Source organism: Bombyx mandarina, chromosome 16 (genome assembly GCF_030267445.1).
Source record: "Bombyx mandarina strain Sakado chromosome 16, ASM3026744v2".
Taxonomy (NCBI): Eukaryota; Metazoa; Arthropoda; class Insecta; order Lepidoptera; family Bombycidae; genus Bombyx; species Bombyx mandarina.
In genome coordinates, this window is record NC_143222.1 from 11,330,171 (window position 1) to 11,347,096 (window position 16,926).

The window sequence follows — 16,926 nt, forward strand, 5'->3', positions numbered from 1 at the left end:
CTAGGTACAGTCTCCATAAGCCGGGAGAAGTGGCGAGTGCTCGTGAGGTGCATAACATCTGCCCACAGCAATGATACAGAATGACAACTACGACCGCTCTGACAAGAGTGATACGACAAAGGAAAACACTAAAAACATTTGCTTTGGTCTTAATTTCAATTTAATGACCTCTTCAAGCTCCCGCAGTGTGGTCTCGTACTGGTGTCTTCTGGCTTCTTCTCGTTCTCTCTTCTCTAGTTCGTCGGCCAGCATCATCACCTCCCAGTCTCCGCCACTCCCTGACAACCCTTGCGAAATCAGTTTAAGATTCAAATACAAGAAAAGTGGGCTGTGATTACTCAAATGTGCGCGGTATTGCTGTGTTCCATTATGTATTGAACTATGACCAAGCGGCATTTCGTCGAACCGGTCGCTTGCGACGAAGGGCTCGACGAGCGAATTAACCCATAGACACAGCCCACTGAGTTTCTCGCCGGATCTTCTCAGTGGGTCGCGTTTCCGATCCGGTGGTAGATTCTGCGAAGCACGGCTCTTGATAGGGTCAGTGTTAGCAACACTCCGGTTTGAGCCCCGTGAGCTCACCTACACACGTTAGGGTGAAGCTGAAATAGCCTCTCATGGCTATCAGCATAGGTAGGAAAAATAAATAAAAAATTTACAAATTTTTAGTGCTTATGTTAGTTATGACTGAGCAATTCGGAATACAATGCGGAGTGAGTGAGCAAGTTTCGAACGATTTGCTTTTTGAGCGGAGTCATGAAAAGCGTACATAGTGCGTCATGACTTTAAATTGTTTTAAATTTACAACTATGGGGATCAACTTGGATCATTAAGTAAATCATATCAGATCTTGCTTATAAATATCACGTTAAAAGGCAATCGTAATGTTTTTTTTTTGTTCTAAACACAAATTTTTTGGTTCCACCTCCAACGACCACCAAAAAGCGTTCCCAGACTAATCCTGATTAAGGATCGTTTGGTATATTTGGATTAACAGATGGATTTTGGACTTTGCGTTTTGCATTGCGTGTTACTGATTACTGGAAAGATGGTTGGAAGTGGCATTCGTTTTATGATGTACATGATACGGTGACCACGTCCGGTAGACCGCGAGCTCTATGACTGCGAGAACAAGTGGTAAAGCAGCGGTCGGGGAACCTTTTTTAATTATTACCCCAAAATATTTATGTGTAAGTTGAAGAACAAAAAAAAAAAAAAGAAATCGGTTCGTTTTAGCATCTTTCATATTACATCCCCCATGATAATTAAAAAAAAAAAAAATTTCCTTTCATTTCATTTCGTGTCATCGAATTTGAAATCATAACGATTCTAAAGAAGTTTCACTTCAATATATGAGGCCCATAAAATCAAAGGCAGCTAGCCTTAATGTCGTAAAATGGATTAACAATGGCGCTATCTTGTTCAGTTAGTTGGACACGCTTTAGTGTTTTCATGTTATAACAAATGCAGCTAAATCTCTAACAAATTCAGTTCAAAAAAAATTTTTTTACTCTGTACTAAGTACTAATAAACGAAGTTTTATCATTTAATTCAGATTATTAGTAATATTCTCATTATTTATAAATCTGCTTTAAAATAAAGAATATCGTAACTATCCGAACAAAGTTATTTCAGCTTCTCAAACCGGGAGTGTTGCTAACACTGGCCCTAGCAAGAGCAGTACTTCGATGGATCAGGAGAATCCGTAAAGACGTGTTTAGGGCCGATTTTTGTAGTTTACTTGAATATTTGACAGATTGGATTTAGATGTTTTGATTTTATAGGCCTCATACACTTTTTACTCACAAAAGTTTCATTTTTACCCCCCAAAATTTCATTTTACCCCATTTGTGGTAATTCACCCCGGTTCCCCTATCGCTGTGGTAAAGCGAAGTATACATACTGCTGACTGGGGCGTGTCGGGACCGACTCGCGAATTCCTCGAAGGCGGGCGTCCGCGGCGGAGACTCGGAGTCACTACTGGAAGATGTTGATAATCTAAAATATGAATGAGGTGTCTATTTGGACAGCGGAAGGTGTTTATTGTTTAGTTTTATTGTGTATTTGTATGTGTGGGTATAATTTTATTGGATGTTTGATGTGCGAGGCATTTTGCGGTAGGCAGCGGCTTGGCTCTGCCCCTGGCATTGCCGAAGTCCATGGGCGACGGTAACCACTCACCATTAGTTGGGCCGTATGCTCGTCTGCCTACAAGGGCAATAAGAAAAAATATGTTTGTTTACTTTCATTTATTTAAAATTAGCTTTAATAGATTTGAGAGTATATTTTTCAAATGGGATTTCACAACGAAGTCCATAGATAGCCCATTAATTTAGCTCAAGTCTGAAATAATAAGTCATATTATATCACACAATAAACGAAGGAAAACTTATAGTGTACGGATGTTATTGCTTCATCGTTTCACCGTGGAACTCAATCGTTATTTTATTACAAAAATAGGGAGGCGCCAGCGAGATTTGAACACAGCCATGGTCGCTTCATTTTTCGACGCCGGGCTTCTTATTCTTTAGGCCAAGTCGCCTTCAAACAATTTCATTCTTAGGAGCAAGTTGCAATAAATTTTCTAGAGTTTCTAGTTGGTTACTGTATTGTATATTGTATTTGTGGACATACACAAAAATATAGACAGTCAATGCGTCTTGATTCAATCGTACTTGTGTCATTATGTTTAATTGGGCAAGGTGAATGTTCAAATGTTGTTATCATGTTACTGGTGTGTATTGTTACTTTTGATAATGTTGAGATTTTTGTTTAAGGTATGTTTATCAGGATAAATGTGTTAAGGGAGAGTCTTTTAATTAGGTTTTTATTTTTATTTTTTTATTGCTTAGATGGATGGACGAGCTCATAGCCCACCTGTGTTAAGTGGTTACTGGAGCCCATAGACATCTACGACGCAAAATGCGCCACCCACCTCGAGATGTAAGTTCTAAGGTCTCAGTATAGTTACAACGGCTGCTCCACCTTTCAAACCGAAACGCATTATTGCTTCGCGGCAAAAATAGGCAGGGTGGTGGTGCCTACTCGCGCGGACTCACAAGAGGTCCTACCACCAGTAAAAGTGGTATTACAGTAATTTAAAATCACAATCATAAAATTAAATAAGGTTCGTCGAGTCGCACGCGTCGATATGGTTGTTCGATAGCGCTTAAATAATCGAAGCGCTTCTTTGCTGCTCTGCGGGGTTAGGACGAATACGACAAACACTACTCTGTCAGATTTGGCCATATTGGCGAAACAGTACAGTGGGAGCTATATAGAACGCTACGATGAGTTGCTCGCTCCGGGCGTTTCAATATTGCAATGATTGTTACGTTATAATACTTATTGTAAAATGAATACTTAAAAAAATTTTAATATTAAAAAAAAAGACATGCCCGCTGAGTTTCTTGCCAGTTCTTCTCAGGACGGAGACTAGTTCTTGTGAATGGCGGTAGTTATTTTTGACGTTCAACAAGTATGTGTATTCATTTATGTTGAATAATATTTTTTTTAATTGATTTGATTTGATGCATAACAAATTTAAGACATACGAATCTGTCCAGCTGAGGTCACTGCCCATGTCCAGCACCACGTCGTCGTGAGTCCTGGCGACGGGTCGACGCTGTTGTCCAAAGAACGAACCGAGACTGAACTTCCGATGTTCGCGTTTACCAGATTGTTCTATGAAATAATATAAAAACAAATTACACAAAAAAGAAAACCGACTTTAACAACGCAAAAAACCGGCACATCGTCAATGTAGACGAATTCAATTAATTAATATGCATCAGTAAGGATGTGTCAAAAACCATTGGTCAGATCTTGATAAAATTTAAATGGGACCACATGAACTTTTTCTTTATCTTGAAGTGGGTTAACATTTTTTCGTAGAGCAGACGCTCTTAGACTTTTAAATTGCTGACATTGGAGTGACTTTTTTATTCTACTTTTGTTTTTCTATCTATCTGGTAACCTCGAGGGGATAGGTATGCCAGCTTAATTGTTGTACGTTTATCCTACAAGGTACAGCATTTAGTTGTATCGCGGAAGAAATAGGCAGGATGGTGGTATGTCTCTTTGTATATAACACGCCGAATCAAAAATAATATGTATCATTGAATATGGCACAAATAAAAAGTGATAAATAAGCAAATTACATAATTATTTCTATATTGTAAATTGTACTTAATTTGTCTAAATAGTAGCCTGAAATTAAACACATATTATTTACTTATGGTTTAGTATAAATTCTCACTTCTATCATTCCTGCCCGTGTGATGCATTCCGGTGTCAACAGACAAGGTCTTTTTGATTTTTGATTTGGTGTTGTCGAGATGCGAGCCGAAGAAGTGGAAGGGAGTAGTTCTCCTGCTGCTGCGGAGGCTGGACTGTTCTGGACTCAGCAAGGAGCGGTCTTCGGACATTGTGTGCGGGGATAATGGCCTGGAAATGTAATCAGCATGTAATTTGGTCGACAGCAGTTTGTCTTGTCTGTCTTGATATACTTTTTACTGTTGGTAGGACCTCTTGTGAGTTCGCACGGGTAGGTGCGTTTCGGTCTGAAAGGTGGTACAACCGTTGTACCTATACTGAGACTTTAGAACCTATATCTCAAGGTGGGTGGCACATTTAAGTTGTAGATGTTTATGGGCTCCAGTAATCACTTAGCACCAGGTGGGCTGTGAACTCGTCCACCAATATAAGCAATAAAAAAAACCCATTTCAACATACCTCGTGAGATCATGCATTTCAACACTCTCCTGATCGCTCTGATCTTCCCAAGACTTTCTCTGTCTCAACTTAGCAGCCCGCTTCCTCGAATAAGTTCCCGCCTTCCCGTCTAGGTTTAAGTCCATCCTCTTCGACTTGCTAATAGACCACTCCTCCTTACTCGAAGAGCTTTTGTCGCCTTTCGTCAAAGACTCAGCCAAGCTCTGCAGCTCTGAGTACGAAAGCTTTTCTAATTCGATGCCTTCAGTCATTTCTGATAATTTCTCGTCGCTAATGCTCTCTGGGATCTCCTCGTGGGACTGTTCCGGTCTCGCTACACAGTCGTCTTCAGCGCTGGCTGTTGGTGGAGACGAGGCGAATACCGTGTCTAAAGAATCACCTCTCTATGAGAACAAAAATTGATTAGCCAAAATATTATTATTATTGTTATATACTGGTGGTAGGACCTCTTGTGAGTCCGCACGGATAGGTACCACCACCCCGCCTATTTCTGCCGTGAAGCAGTAATGCGTTTCGGTTTGAAGGTCGGGGCAGCCGTTATAACTATGCTTGAGACCTTAGAGCTGATATCTCAAGGTGGGTGACGCATTTACGTTGTAGATGTCTATGGGCTAAAGGAATACGTGAGTGATAGCAGTGAAACTTTTTAAGTTATCAATACTGACATTAACATTTTAGAGAGACAAATTTGTTAAAATAATTAGTCATCCTATTGTTCAAGTTATTTAAATATATCGAAAATATTAAATGTTGTATTGATCACCATAAATCCTTCTTCAAGGTCTTCTTCTTCTTCACTTCCGGAGCTGTTCTTCATGGTGACGGCGACAGGTAGTTCCAGAGGCACTGCTCCCGCGCTGGACGCGAGCCCGAGCCGTTCGAGTTCCTGAATCCTCTTCTGCAGTTGGCTGATGATCTCGTCGCGCTTGCGAACCTCATTTTCTAAACTTGTAAATCTACAGTAGCGGCAAACGTAAATCAAATGAACTGTAATTCTTAAGGACAGACGTAATTGCGAAATGATGGGACTTCTGAAGACCACACATGATAGTGTAATTAATTTAAAAAGACCATGGATACCTAATGTGTCTTGGCAATATCATTTGAAAATACAATTACGTTCACAAATCAATTAAAAGTAAAATTAATTACCTTTCTTGAAATTTTAGCTGGACGTCTTGTAGATGTCCTTGTATAACTTGTTTGATTCCCAAGAGAACTTCCCCAAAATACTCTTGTTCTTCGATGGAGCCTGCACAGGGATAAAGCTAATGTAATTGTCGTCACCTAAGGGCAACTTGTGTACTCGTAATTTCAATACAATAAATAAAAATTATATTATTAAACCAAATCTATACCGTGCGATGAAATAATCTATTATTATAGTCTAATAAATTGTCTAAGCGTTCTATGTAATTTAATTAACTTTTTACAAATCTCACACGAAAAAAAGATTCCTAAGCAAAATTACCTCTGAGTAATTTTCTTTGATTTGCAACAGCCGATATTATGGTAAGTTTAGGCTTCTCTTTGGGCACTTTAATATCTTCGGGCCTCAAGTGTTTGAAATCGTACATCGGATCCATATTCTGTTGCAGATGATATTCCGTTCTGAAATTCAGGCCCGTCTCTTTGGTGACTATCGTATCTTCTATCGGTCTTGTGATTTGATTACACGGATCAGGTTCGACCACTTCAGCTTCCGTCAACGGAGGCGATATTTGTGGAACTTGAATGGGAACGTCTGGGATTTGAAAAACGGCACATTTAGTGTCAGCGGGAGCACTAGCCGGAGGTGAAGGTAATGTGTGCCTATGAAAGGTCACACTTTTGGCGAATTTTGAGTGTCTCGCTGCGTATCCTTCGAGAGTTGGTGCTCGAATTAATTTCCTTAATTCATTACTACGTTCAGGACTCTCGGCTGGGGTCACGTCTTCTGATAACTTCTTTAATATAGATTTCAATGTTCGTCTTTCTAGGGTTTCATTGGATTCATGACTTCCGATTGAGTCAGTAGATTTTCGCTTATATTTCCTTTTGTCCATTGTGCTGCTTTCTGAATGACTTCTAGTTAATGTGTCGCAAAGTAGATCCTCCGAAGAACTAGTGCAATCTAAGCTTGAACTTCGAAATTTAACCACCTTTTCCAATTCAGCTAATTTCTGTCTTTCGTTCAAAATCTTGAGTTTCTTAACGAACGGCAATCCTCCGTATTCTGGCGAGAGATCATCGATAGATCTATACTTTTTAACTTTGGGTAAAAGGGTGCCGAGATTTTTAGTTTCAGTAGTTTTCGCTACGTTTCTTTTCGGCGATAATGTCATCAAATCTAGGCTTTTCTCCTGGACGGTTTCTATAGGGCCCGTTAAGCATACCTTAGGGTTTTCCGACTTATCACTATCACTTATAACTTGAACATTATTATTGTCTATCTTCACCAGTTCCGCAGTTGTTACAACGGGAACACATATTTTTACACAGGACTCTACGATTACTTCGGGCGTTTCATTAGTTACATCATCTTTCTTTTCTTCTAAGCTAGATTTACTTTGGCTTTTTGATTCACCTAAAATCGCGGCCTTTTTTAGTTTCGACCACGGCTTTTTATTTTTGATCTCTTCTTTATTGTCCGTAATTTGTATGGGAGGTATTTCTATTGGATTTTTCTCAAAAGATGAAGCTTTCTTTTCTGCAGTCGTATCTGAATCTTTACCACCACTTTGCAGAAGCTTTAGTTTATCCCTGAAAGTAGTTCCAACAACTTTCGCTGGCGATTTTATCTTACTCACTACAGAATGTGGAATTGAAATCAAATTGCTTTCTGTTTTAGGTGTGGGCTCAACGACTGCTGACGGTTTTTCGCTAGCATCTTTATTTAGGGGCTGGCAAACAGCTGTACCGTCACTCTGGACTTGCAGAATTTTGTCTCTGAAGCTAACTTTCGGTCTAGAAGTCCCGTCACTGGAGCCGGAGGAATTTTTTCTGGAAGTCCTGGTGGTTGGACTTTGAAGTTTTCCCGGGGAACTGGACTCAGAGCCTTTTCTAATGGGACTTAAAGTTTTAACTGTTGGACTCAACGGACTTTTGATAGAGGTGGGGCTTATTGTGTCGGAGCTAGAAGGTTGGTTACTAGTCGTTGGGGTTAGTTGGTTTTTTTCGCGTTCTTCTTTCGCTTTGAGGAGCATCAGCCTTTGAATAAGTGGTAAACCAGCTCCGATTACTTCAGGTTCATCAGGAGCTGCACTGGTGGATGGGATCGGCTGGGTTTGTATATTTAACGATACAACTGATGAAGTTGAATGCCTTTGTTTTGCTACTTTTTCTTCTCTATCCTGTAAAATAGACTAGTTCAATACTATGCACTTGCTGTTTTGCGGTAGTTATATGTGATGTTAAATTATTCTGTTATAATTATGTTCTTTACCTGTTTTTCCTTTAGAAGTTTTAATCTTGATAATAATGGTAGTCCTGCACCTATGGGGGAAACGCATTTCTCACCATCTTTGCTGCCTGATGTTGTTTCCCCATTGTTATCCTGTGGAATTTAATTTAAAAATTATGTAGTTACAACAAAACCGTTTTAGATTTCGATGATATCAAGCGACATTGCGATTGTGGTTGAAGCGTAATATTATTTTCAAACAAGTCAATGGTAATTGGCTAAGCCCTACGAAAACCTTCCTATCCCTCTTTAAACGAGGCTTGTGGAGAGCACTTAACGGAAGGCGGTGGTTTGGCGCTACCTTTAGCATTGCTGAGGTCCATGGGCGACGGTAACCACTCACCATCAGATGGGCCGTATGCTTGTCTGCCTACAAGGGCAATAAAAAAAACCTACCTCGTGAGGTCCGTGGGCCTGTGAGTCATCACTTTCAACTCGGTTCATTCGTCGCAGCACCTTCCCTTCGCCGCCCCCTCCCCCGTTGGCTGCACCGCCCCCCCGCCCCGCGCGCTCCTCGTCTGCCGAGCGGCGCCCCCCGCGCGATCTGCTGCGTATAGCGTTACGGATACCCTGGACATATCAAAGCATTCATGTTAAATGTTACTTAAAGGAACTTGAAGTGTTCTTTAGGTGACTCTTGCTTAGGCCGAATCACGGGCATCTGTGGTCTTAATCGTGTGCTATGCAAGAAGAAGTGAAAGCAAGTCTTTAAAAACGATTTATTGTGCTAATGAACACTAGTAGTAGTTCTCGGGAACGTTTTCAATGCACCATATGAAGACTACAGATTCCCGGGGTGCGTGCGTCGGCGTCGCAACGTCTTACCTATAAGAACTCTTCAAGTCCCGTTAAGTTAACTTACTGGTGGTAAGACCTCTTGTGAGTCCGCACGGATAGGTACCACCGCCCTTCCTATTTCTGCCGTGAAGCAGTAACGCGTTTCGGTTTGAAGGGTGAGGCAGCCGCTGTAACTATACTTGAGACCTTAGAACTTATATATCGAGGTGGCGCATTTATGTTGTAGATGTCTATGGGCTCCAGTAACCACTTAATACCAGGTGGGCTGTGAGCTCGTCCACCCATCTAAGCAATAAAAAAAAACATCGTTAGCTACGGTAAGCATCATCAGTAGTCCACTGCAGGACATAGGCTTCTCCAATTGCACACCACTGAGCATAATTTAGGAAATCGTATTTTTTTTTAAGCTATCCCCCTATCAAATGCTTACCTTGACATCACTCCTCAGTTTGTGGACTATTCTCTTGGGACCGCTGTCGTCACCAGCATTTTTATCCGGACTGGTTTCTCCTGAAAGATTTCTCAGGCTGTACTTTTACGGATATTTTTTTCAAAACACCCACAAAGCCATCGAAAAACGAACCGTGCATCCGATTGACTTGAAACTTGGTGCCTATTCATGTAGAAAATACATGTACTTAATGAATAGACTAATATTTATATGTGTGTTGGAATAATGACAATAAATAATAATGTTAATTTTAAATGCCCAGCGAAGCGGGCGAGTACGGCTAGTAATATATAGATTTCCAAATTACAAAATCAATGGTATTTTCTCTTTATATGTCTACATGTAAACGATTTATGGGAGCTTGGATACAAGTATACTGGAAAAAAGCAAAAACATAGATTAACTTCTAATATATAAACACTATTAAAATTTAATACCCTTGACTTTCTGTCTTGACATGTTCTTGGCTTCCTGCAGTCTTTTCCGGCCCAGGGTCTGGAGGATCTCCTGCGCCTCAGGATAGTCCTTCATCGCAGCGAGCACGTCCTCACGCGACAGCGAGAACAGCTCCGAATAACCAACGGAGCGGACATCTGCCGTCCGTCTGAAGTTGATGTTGTTTAAAAATGATTTATTTATTTAAGGATTACCGACAGGGTTTACAGTAAGACATAAAATAACGTTGACATGTATAGAGCAATTGATAACTGCAACTCTAATTAGAGGCAATCACAGCATGCATTACATTAATATATCAATAGAGATTTAATAATACTATTAATAATAATAAAAAATTAAAAACAAAAGAAAGACAATAAGGACAATAATACCCGATTTAATTAAAATAATAATATTTCAATTGCACTGTGGTTCGATAGAATCGATGGGAGTTTAAATCTACGATCATATCGAAGGGTGAAATTCTATTCGGCTTAAGCGAAATAGCTTTTCACCTATCGATATATAAAAACACACTCATCGAGCTCGTATTGTGAGTACGCGCGGGTAGGTACCACCGCCCTGCCGTGAAGCAGTAATGCGTTTCGGTTTGAAGTATGGGACAGCTATTGTCATATAAACTGAGACTCTCAATTATCAAGATGGGTGGCCGCGTTTACGTTGTTGATGTCTATGGGCTCCGGCAACCACAAATGGACCGTGTACTCGTCCATCCACAATAGCAATAAAAAAGCTCCAATACTCAATAGTAAGGTATGAAGTACGATTCTATTTCGTTGTTTTACACGACGATTTAAAAAGCCCATACTTTGTGAGCTTCTACCATCAGGATGTTTGTTCACTACTAAGAGATGGATCTTTAAAGGTGAGTTGAGAAGAGTCCGTGGTTGTAGACACCAGTTTGGCGGTATTTCTAACGTCACTAAGGTTTACGAGCAAGTAATATAAAAAAAAAAACCCGCAATGGAAATTGAAGTGAGTGACTGTCACTTCTAAGCATGAACATCAATTAGAACAGGAATTCGAATACTAACTTGTTCAATCCGTCTAAGTTCAATATCCCGATTTCGCCGAAGAAGTCTCCAGCCTTCATGGTGGTTAGTACTCGTCCGGTTTCCGATATCACCTCCAAGATTCCATCGGCTATTATAAACATTTCTCTAGCTACTTCCCCTGAAATACGACGGTAAATAATTGCTGACATACTTCACGTTTTCTTTTACGCTCCTCTTTATAGTAAAACTAGCTTTTGCCCGCGACTTCGTTCGCGTGGAATAGTTCACAAATAATGCTTTATTTTAGAACAAATTTGGTTAGCATAAAAAACGTTATAATGAGCCAACCTTAACATATAGACATATGCTGTCGCGGACTTTTTTTTTTTAGATATTTTAAAGGGGAACAATTCTCTCATACATTATTTTAGCGAAACTTTAACCGCTTCTGCAGAGCACGCAGCGGAAGCTCTCAGAAGAAAAAAAAACGATTTTGAAACATTCTTTCTTCGTGCTCCGCTCGTATTGGTGTTAGCGTAATGTTATATAGCCTATAGCCTTCCTCAATAAATGGGCTATCTAACACTGAAAGAATGTTTCAAATCGGGCCAGTAGTTCCTGAGATTAGCGCGTTCAAACAAACAAACTCTTTAGCTTTGTAATATTAATATTTTTTTTTGTTTTTTTGTTTTTATGGCCGTATAGGCAGACGAGCATACGGCCCACCTGATGGTGAGTGGTTACCGTCGCTCATGGACGTCAGCAATGCCAAGGGCAGAGCCAAGCCGCTGCCTACCGTTTAATACTCTCCACAAGCCTCGTTTGAAGAAGGACATGTCATAGCGCTCGGGAAACACCGTGGAGGGGAGCTCATTCCATAGCCGGATGGTACGTGGCAAAAAAGATCTCTGGAAACGCACTGTGGATGAACGTAGTGGCTTCAGGTAGTATGGATGAACTCTACTCGGGTGGCGGGCGGTGCGATGGTAAAAACGAGATGTCGGTATCATCTCGAACAATCCCTCAGAGCACTCCCCATGGAATATACGGTAGATTGACGTGCTCAGTATATGGAACCTAAGCCTCCCCCCACAACCACATTTCCATCCATAAGTATACAAGACCCCAGCTTATTTTTTGATTTCTCCCCTAATCCATGTCCTGGTGGGAAGAGTCCAAAGCATGCCTCTCCGGTATTACTGCGGTACTGCCGCGAAACACTAGCCAAGACTTTGGTATCCTCACCTCCCATGATAACCTATTTGCAGTTGCTTGTTCATATCGATTACCTTTACGACAAATGGAATCGCCAGGTGTGAAGATGTAAGCCTTCATTTTCAAGACGAGGTCATGAAGGAACTCCGGCTGGCACTCTTGGAAGATGGTGACCTGTAACAACACACACGACTAGTGGAACGAACGTTCAGATTTCTTGTCTTAATACCTTCATTATTGTTACGCGCTGGGATTCGGGATAAATAAAAAGTTCCACCAAAGTACAAATTAAAAACTGTATTCAACACTTAGAAGATTTAAAACACTCAACAAACACTTTAAAACTCTTAATTCGCTTCTTCCGCTTCGCTTCAGGTGACCCGTTCGCTGTTTCGGTTCGAGTAGATACGATTACTAACAGACTGCGTGCTATCTCTCCAACGCTTTTATAGTCGAGACGAAATCCCTAGAATCGCCGAGAATATTCCACAAAAGTCTATTATGGTATGTTTCCGCTATCTGACAATAGATGGCGTTGTACTTCTCGAGCGTTCTAGATGCTTCTAGATTCTTCGATATTAGTTCGACTATTCGGCGATAGATGGCATTACTCTTACCAGCGTAACAATATTAAGTGTATTATCTATGTTAATGCCCGTGGCGGGATTTTAGTTATGTTCTTTAATGGTTAATTCCTCTGAACTCTTAAATATTAAGTGTTTAATGTATACTATGAACGCAATTTCATTTGTCAATGTCAATGTCGCAGATGTCTGTTTTAAATGAGGTTTTAAGGGTAGGTAGCGGCTTGGCTCTGCTCTTGGCATTGCTGAAGTCCATGGGCGACGGTAACCACTCACCATTGGCTGGGTTGTATGCTCGTCTGCCTACAGAGGCTATAAAAGAGATTTGAGCGGTAAACAGCATAATAGTTGTGTTCTCGGCGTTGCGGATAAGGTAAGCCGTATCTTCCTCTGTCTTCGAAGATATTAAGAAAAAAACATAAGTACTAATAAAACACCACCAATACTAGCCAACATTACGCATTTCACGTCCAAATTTAATTTACTTTCCCGGAAAACTCGAGGTATTTTTAGTATTTTTTTACTGGTGGTAGGACCCCTTGTGAGTCCGCACGGGTAGGTACGAGCGCCCCGCTTATTTCTGCCGTGAAGCAATAATGCGTTTCGGTTTGAAGGGTGGGGCAGCCGTTGTAACTATACCGAGACCTTAGAACTTATATCTCAAGGTGTGTGGCGCATTTACGTTGCAGATGTCTATGAGCTCCAGTAACCACTTAACACCAGGTGGGCTGTGAGCTCGTCCACCCTTCTAAGCAATAAAAAAAAGCCAAATGCCTAACGTAACTTAGCTATCTCTATCTTACCTTTTTAAGTACGCTTAAATTGACATGCAGAGCAAGTTCGGTCTTCAGCTTATCGGGTAGCAGCCCTAGCGCAGTGTTGATGTCACCACCTCCTTGGATCCTGCCGCGGGACCACGAGTAATCGTACCATCGTAATACACGACGTTTCATACCACCCGGCACCTGTAAAGGAAAAAAGTGCAGTGCGTCAACAATTACGGGTGTATCGTATATATATATTTATTGAGAAAATTCGTGTCTTTTAAAAATTAGGTTAAGTGCGCACTGTTATATACGAGTATACTTAATGTACCTAAAAATTAAATGTAAGGTGCATAGCATAATGCAGGATAGTTAGGTTGCCGATAGATCACGCAATTCATTTCTAACCGCATTCCCGGTGACACTTGCTTGAATAATATCAATTGTTAGTTTCGAATATTTTAATTATTAGAAATAAGTAAATAAATTTATTTTATTAAAAAGCCTTACTAATAAATCCTTGTAACAGTACGTACGTATGCTCGAGGTTTTTTCTATAAGCGATTTCAGCTAAAAGCCGTTGGTTTTTGTAGACGTCCATAAATTCATCAAAACTAACAACTTTATAAAAAAAAATAGCATCAAAATTTTATTAACTTTTGAAGCTGTGTTTTGGCTTCTAATCGAGCTGAAATCTTTGGTAAGTTCGTTCAAATAAGGCAAAATGTATTTCTAAAGAGTTTTACTTATAAGGCTACAAACCACTGTTTTTTTTTTTTTTTTAAATAAGTGGTAAAGTGTAGCAGTTTTTAAATCAATCGAGTTCAAAAAGTTCGCGAATGTTTGCTACCTTTTTTGAATCGCAAAACTACGCGAAGGATATAAAGTTGTACTCTCGAAGGAAGATAAGCGTTAACGTAAACAGAAGAATAGATAAAGCGTTTAAATTTATTTCAAGCCATTGTATAGTTAAAAAAGTACTAAATCTCTGCAGTTATAACTTGGAATACAAACGTTGGTAATTTAAAGTTTCATCGATTTTATAATCGATTTAATTTTCCGAAACAAATTTTTGACTTTTGTGTTTATTTACTGGGGCAACATAATATGTATAACCAATCAGTAATAGTACAGGATCCCTGGTACTCTTTTCATCATTCGGTGAAGTGAGTAGACGAGCTCACAGCCCACCTGGTGTTAAGTGGTTACTGGAGCCCATAGACATCTACAACGTAAATGCGTTATCCATCTTGAGATAAAAGTTCTAAGGTCTCAAGTATAGTTACATCAAGGTCTCAAGTATAGGTCGTGATATTGGAGGGGCAGATATGATGCGTCACATGATGTCTTATCATCTATACATTTACAACGTAAATGCGCCACCCACCTTGAGATATAAGTTCTAAACTCTCAGTATAGTTACAACGGCTACCCCACCCTTCAAACCGAAACGCATTACTGCTTCACGGCAGAAATAGGCAGGGTACATATTATTCAGAATACTGTTGCATACAAATTATTCAGAATACTGACCTTATGGTGCCTCATGTATGTTTTGGCTCCGTCCAGAAGCCTCTCGAACTCGAGACGGTTCGCGTTCCTATTAGTGATGACATTCCCCACTTGTCCGACAATAGTTGCGAATATAAACACCCCAATTAGATAGCTTACTATTGTGAACACGTACCTGTCGAATTTAAAATTATTAATTAACCGATCGCCAAAAGATTGTCGGACGCGAGCGCTGGTGAGCACAATTTTGATGAAAATACACGATTGTAATCTAAAATGGCATTGAGTAAAGACATGATGATCGTCAGAAGAAACATTCGCGGTTGTGATGCATAGAACATACGATATAGAACTTTATGATAAATAGAATATTGCTATTATTAAAATCAGTGGAGTGAAATAGCTAGGATGTGTATATAAAATGAATAATTGTTGGGTATTAATAAAAACAATAGATAAATTGTATCTATCAGGGAAAAATAAAGAGGATCAACTAAATTCAAATGGCTGATAGTATCTTAATGATTATCAGACAATAAAAGTGAGAGACCAGAGGAAAAAATACCCAAAGGGAACATAAAAAATGAGGCACTATATTGAAGAAGACAAGTGATTGGTGACGATAATGAAACAAGATTTATATGAATCAGAGACACAATTAAAAACACGTAATTTTCCTTAATCACGAAAATTGTTATCGATAAAATAAATTTGCGTCACAGAGGCAAAATTATTCAAATTTCGACGAATAATAATAATCTTGTCGCTCGTGTCAGCGAAAACTGTAATGTACTCGAAATGTCGTAAATATCATAATTGAAAATGCGAGGTTATACTGTAAAAGTCGATTTTAATTATGTCTACTACAAACGAAAACCGAGGAAGATACTGTCAGCTATAGAAATTTGATCAAGGAAAGCCAAAAGTCTAGAGCTGCATGAGTATAAACCGCGTGCCAATTTAATGAAAAAAAAAAAAACATGTATAAAAGAATGTTACTATAGGAAAAAAATAAAGTGCAAAGTTTTCGAACAGTACAAGTGTTGCAAAATACCTTAAAAAAAGTGACGTGAAAAACGTGAAGAGGCTTTAAAGTGGCGGTTAAAACTGAAGGCTGTTCGAAAACTTTCTAGAATTTTTCGTATTAAGTTTTTTTTTTTTTTTTTTTTTTTTCGAAAAAAGAAAAATAATATAACTCAATAGTTACAAAAATGATTAATTTAAGCTGATCGTCGTTTTGTTGCGTGGAACAATGAAAAAAAAAAACGTTTTTATATTTCGAATTAATGTGGCATTAAGGAAATTTTCCAATTTTTTTTTACCCTCAAATTTGCGGGCATCAATTATTCAATTATTTTACGTCATACCGCAACTAAGCGCGAAAAGCTACTAATGTCAAATGTCATAAAGAATTAATGCCAAATGTCATTCAAATCAGATTATTCTAGAAAGTTTTAAGAATTAAACAGTCATTATTCCACGCTCCGATGTAAATGAAAAGACGATCAGTGCGAAAGTCTGTCTGTGTAACACCCAAGTTCGTCGGAGGGACGCGAACAGCCTCCAAATTTCTGCCGCCACCATTTTGTTTTAATATCTTTTTTTATCACGTTCTGCACACGGCTGTTTTCTTCCAACATAGTGTTTTGATTGATTTATTCATAAAAATACAAATAAGATTATAAATTATTATCAAAATATGCTTACAAAAAAGTTATTATAATGTTTCAAATTCAAGCTGTGGTGTCGCAAGTCGTGACAGTTTGGGAAGCGCTTTTCCATTTTAAAAATTAATTGTTTGTAAGTACAATTTCTTATGTATTTTGTAATTTGTATTAATAAAATTATATTCTTTAAAGTAGTTTCTACCCAAAGTGCTCGATATGAGTGCATAAATAAATCACATATAAACACGTGTTCGAAGAAACAGCTTACCTCGGAAAAGAGCATTGCAAATGAAAAACATATTGTT

The 16,926-nt window shown here is 39.2% G+C and overlaps 1 protein-coding gene across 16 annotated transcripts in view; it reads right to left on the bottom strand.

Moving 5' to 3' along the window:
* The window catches only part of Cngl (Cyclic nucleotide-gated ion channel-like), a 205,462-nt gene that overhangs the window by 5,697 nt on the left and 182,839 nt on the right, over positions 1 to 16,926 (bottom strand). For 7 of the 16 annotated variants that reach the window (XM_089733641.1, XM_089733634.1, XM_089733626.1 and 4 more), the window contains 16 exons: positions 14,976 to 15,129; positions 13,482 to 13,643; positions 12,169 to 12,268; positions 10,919 to 11,057; positions 9,863 to 10,029; positions 9,405 to 9,484; positions 8,573 to 8,746; positions 8,159 to 8,269; positions 6,206 to 8,078; positions 5,887 to 5,986; positions 5,498 to 5,690; positions 4,735 to 5,117; positions 4,259 to 4,446; positions 3,555 to 3,684; positions 1,904 to 1,998; positions 169 to 287 (listed from right to left, as the gene is read on the bottom strand). In XM_089733641.1, coding sequence (XP_089589767.1) covers positions 169 to 287; positions 1,904 to 1,998; positions 3,555 to 3,684; positions 4,259 to 4,446; positions 4,735 to 5,117; positions 5,498 to 5,690; positions 5,887 to 5,986; positions 6,206 to 8,078; positions 8,159 to 8,269; positions 8,573 to 8,746; positions 9,405 to 9,484; positions 9,863 to 10,029; positions 10,919 to 11,057; positions 12,169 to 12,268; positions 13,482 to 13,643; positions 14,976 to 15,129 — 4,168 coding nt within the window. The remainder of the gene's footprint in view (positions 1 to 168; positions 288 to 1,903; positions 1,999 to 3,554; positions 3,685 to 4,258; positions 4,447 to 4,734; positions 5,118 to 5,497; positions 5,691 to 5,886; positions 5,987 to 6,205; positions 8,079 to 8,158; positions 8,270 to 8,572; positions 8,747 to 9,404; positions 9,485 to 9,862; positions 10,030 to 10,918; positions 11,058 to 12,168; positions 12,269 to 13,481; positions 13,644 to 14,975; positions 15,130 to 16,926) is intronic. The other 9 variants (XM_089733642.1, XM_089733643.1, XM_089733629.1 and 6 more) reach the window with 6 other exon arrangements.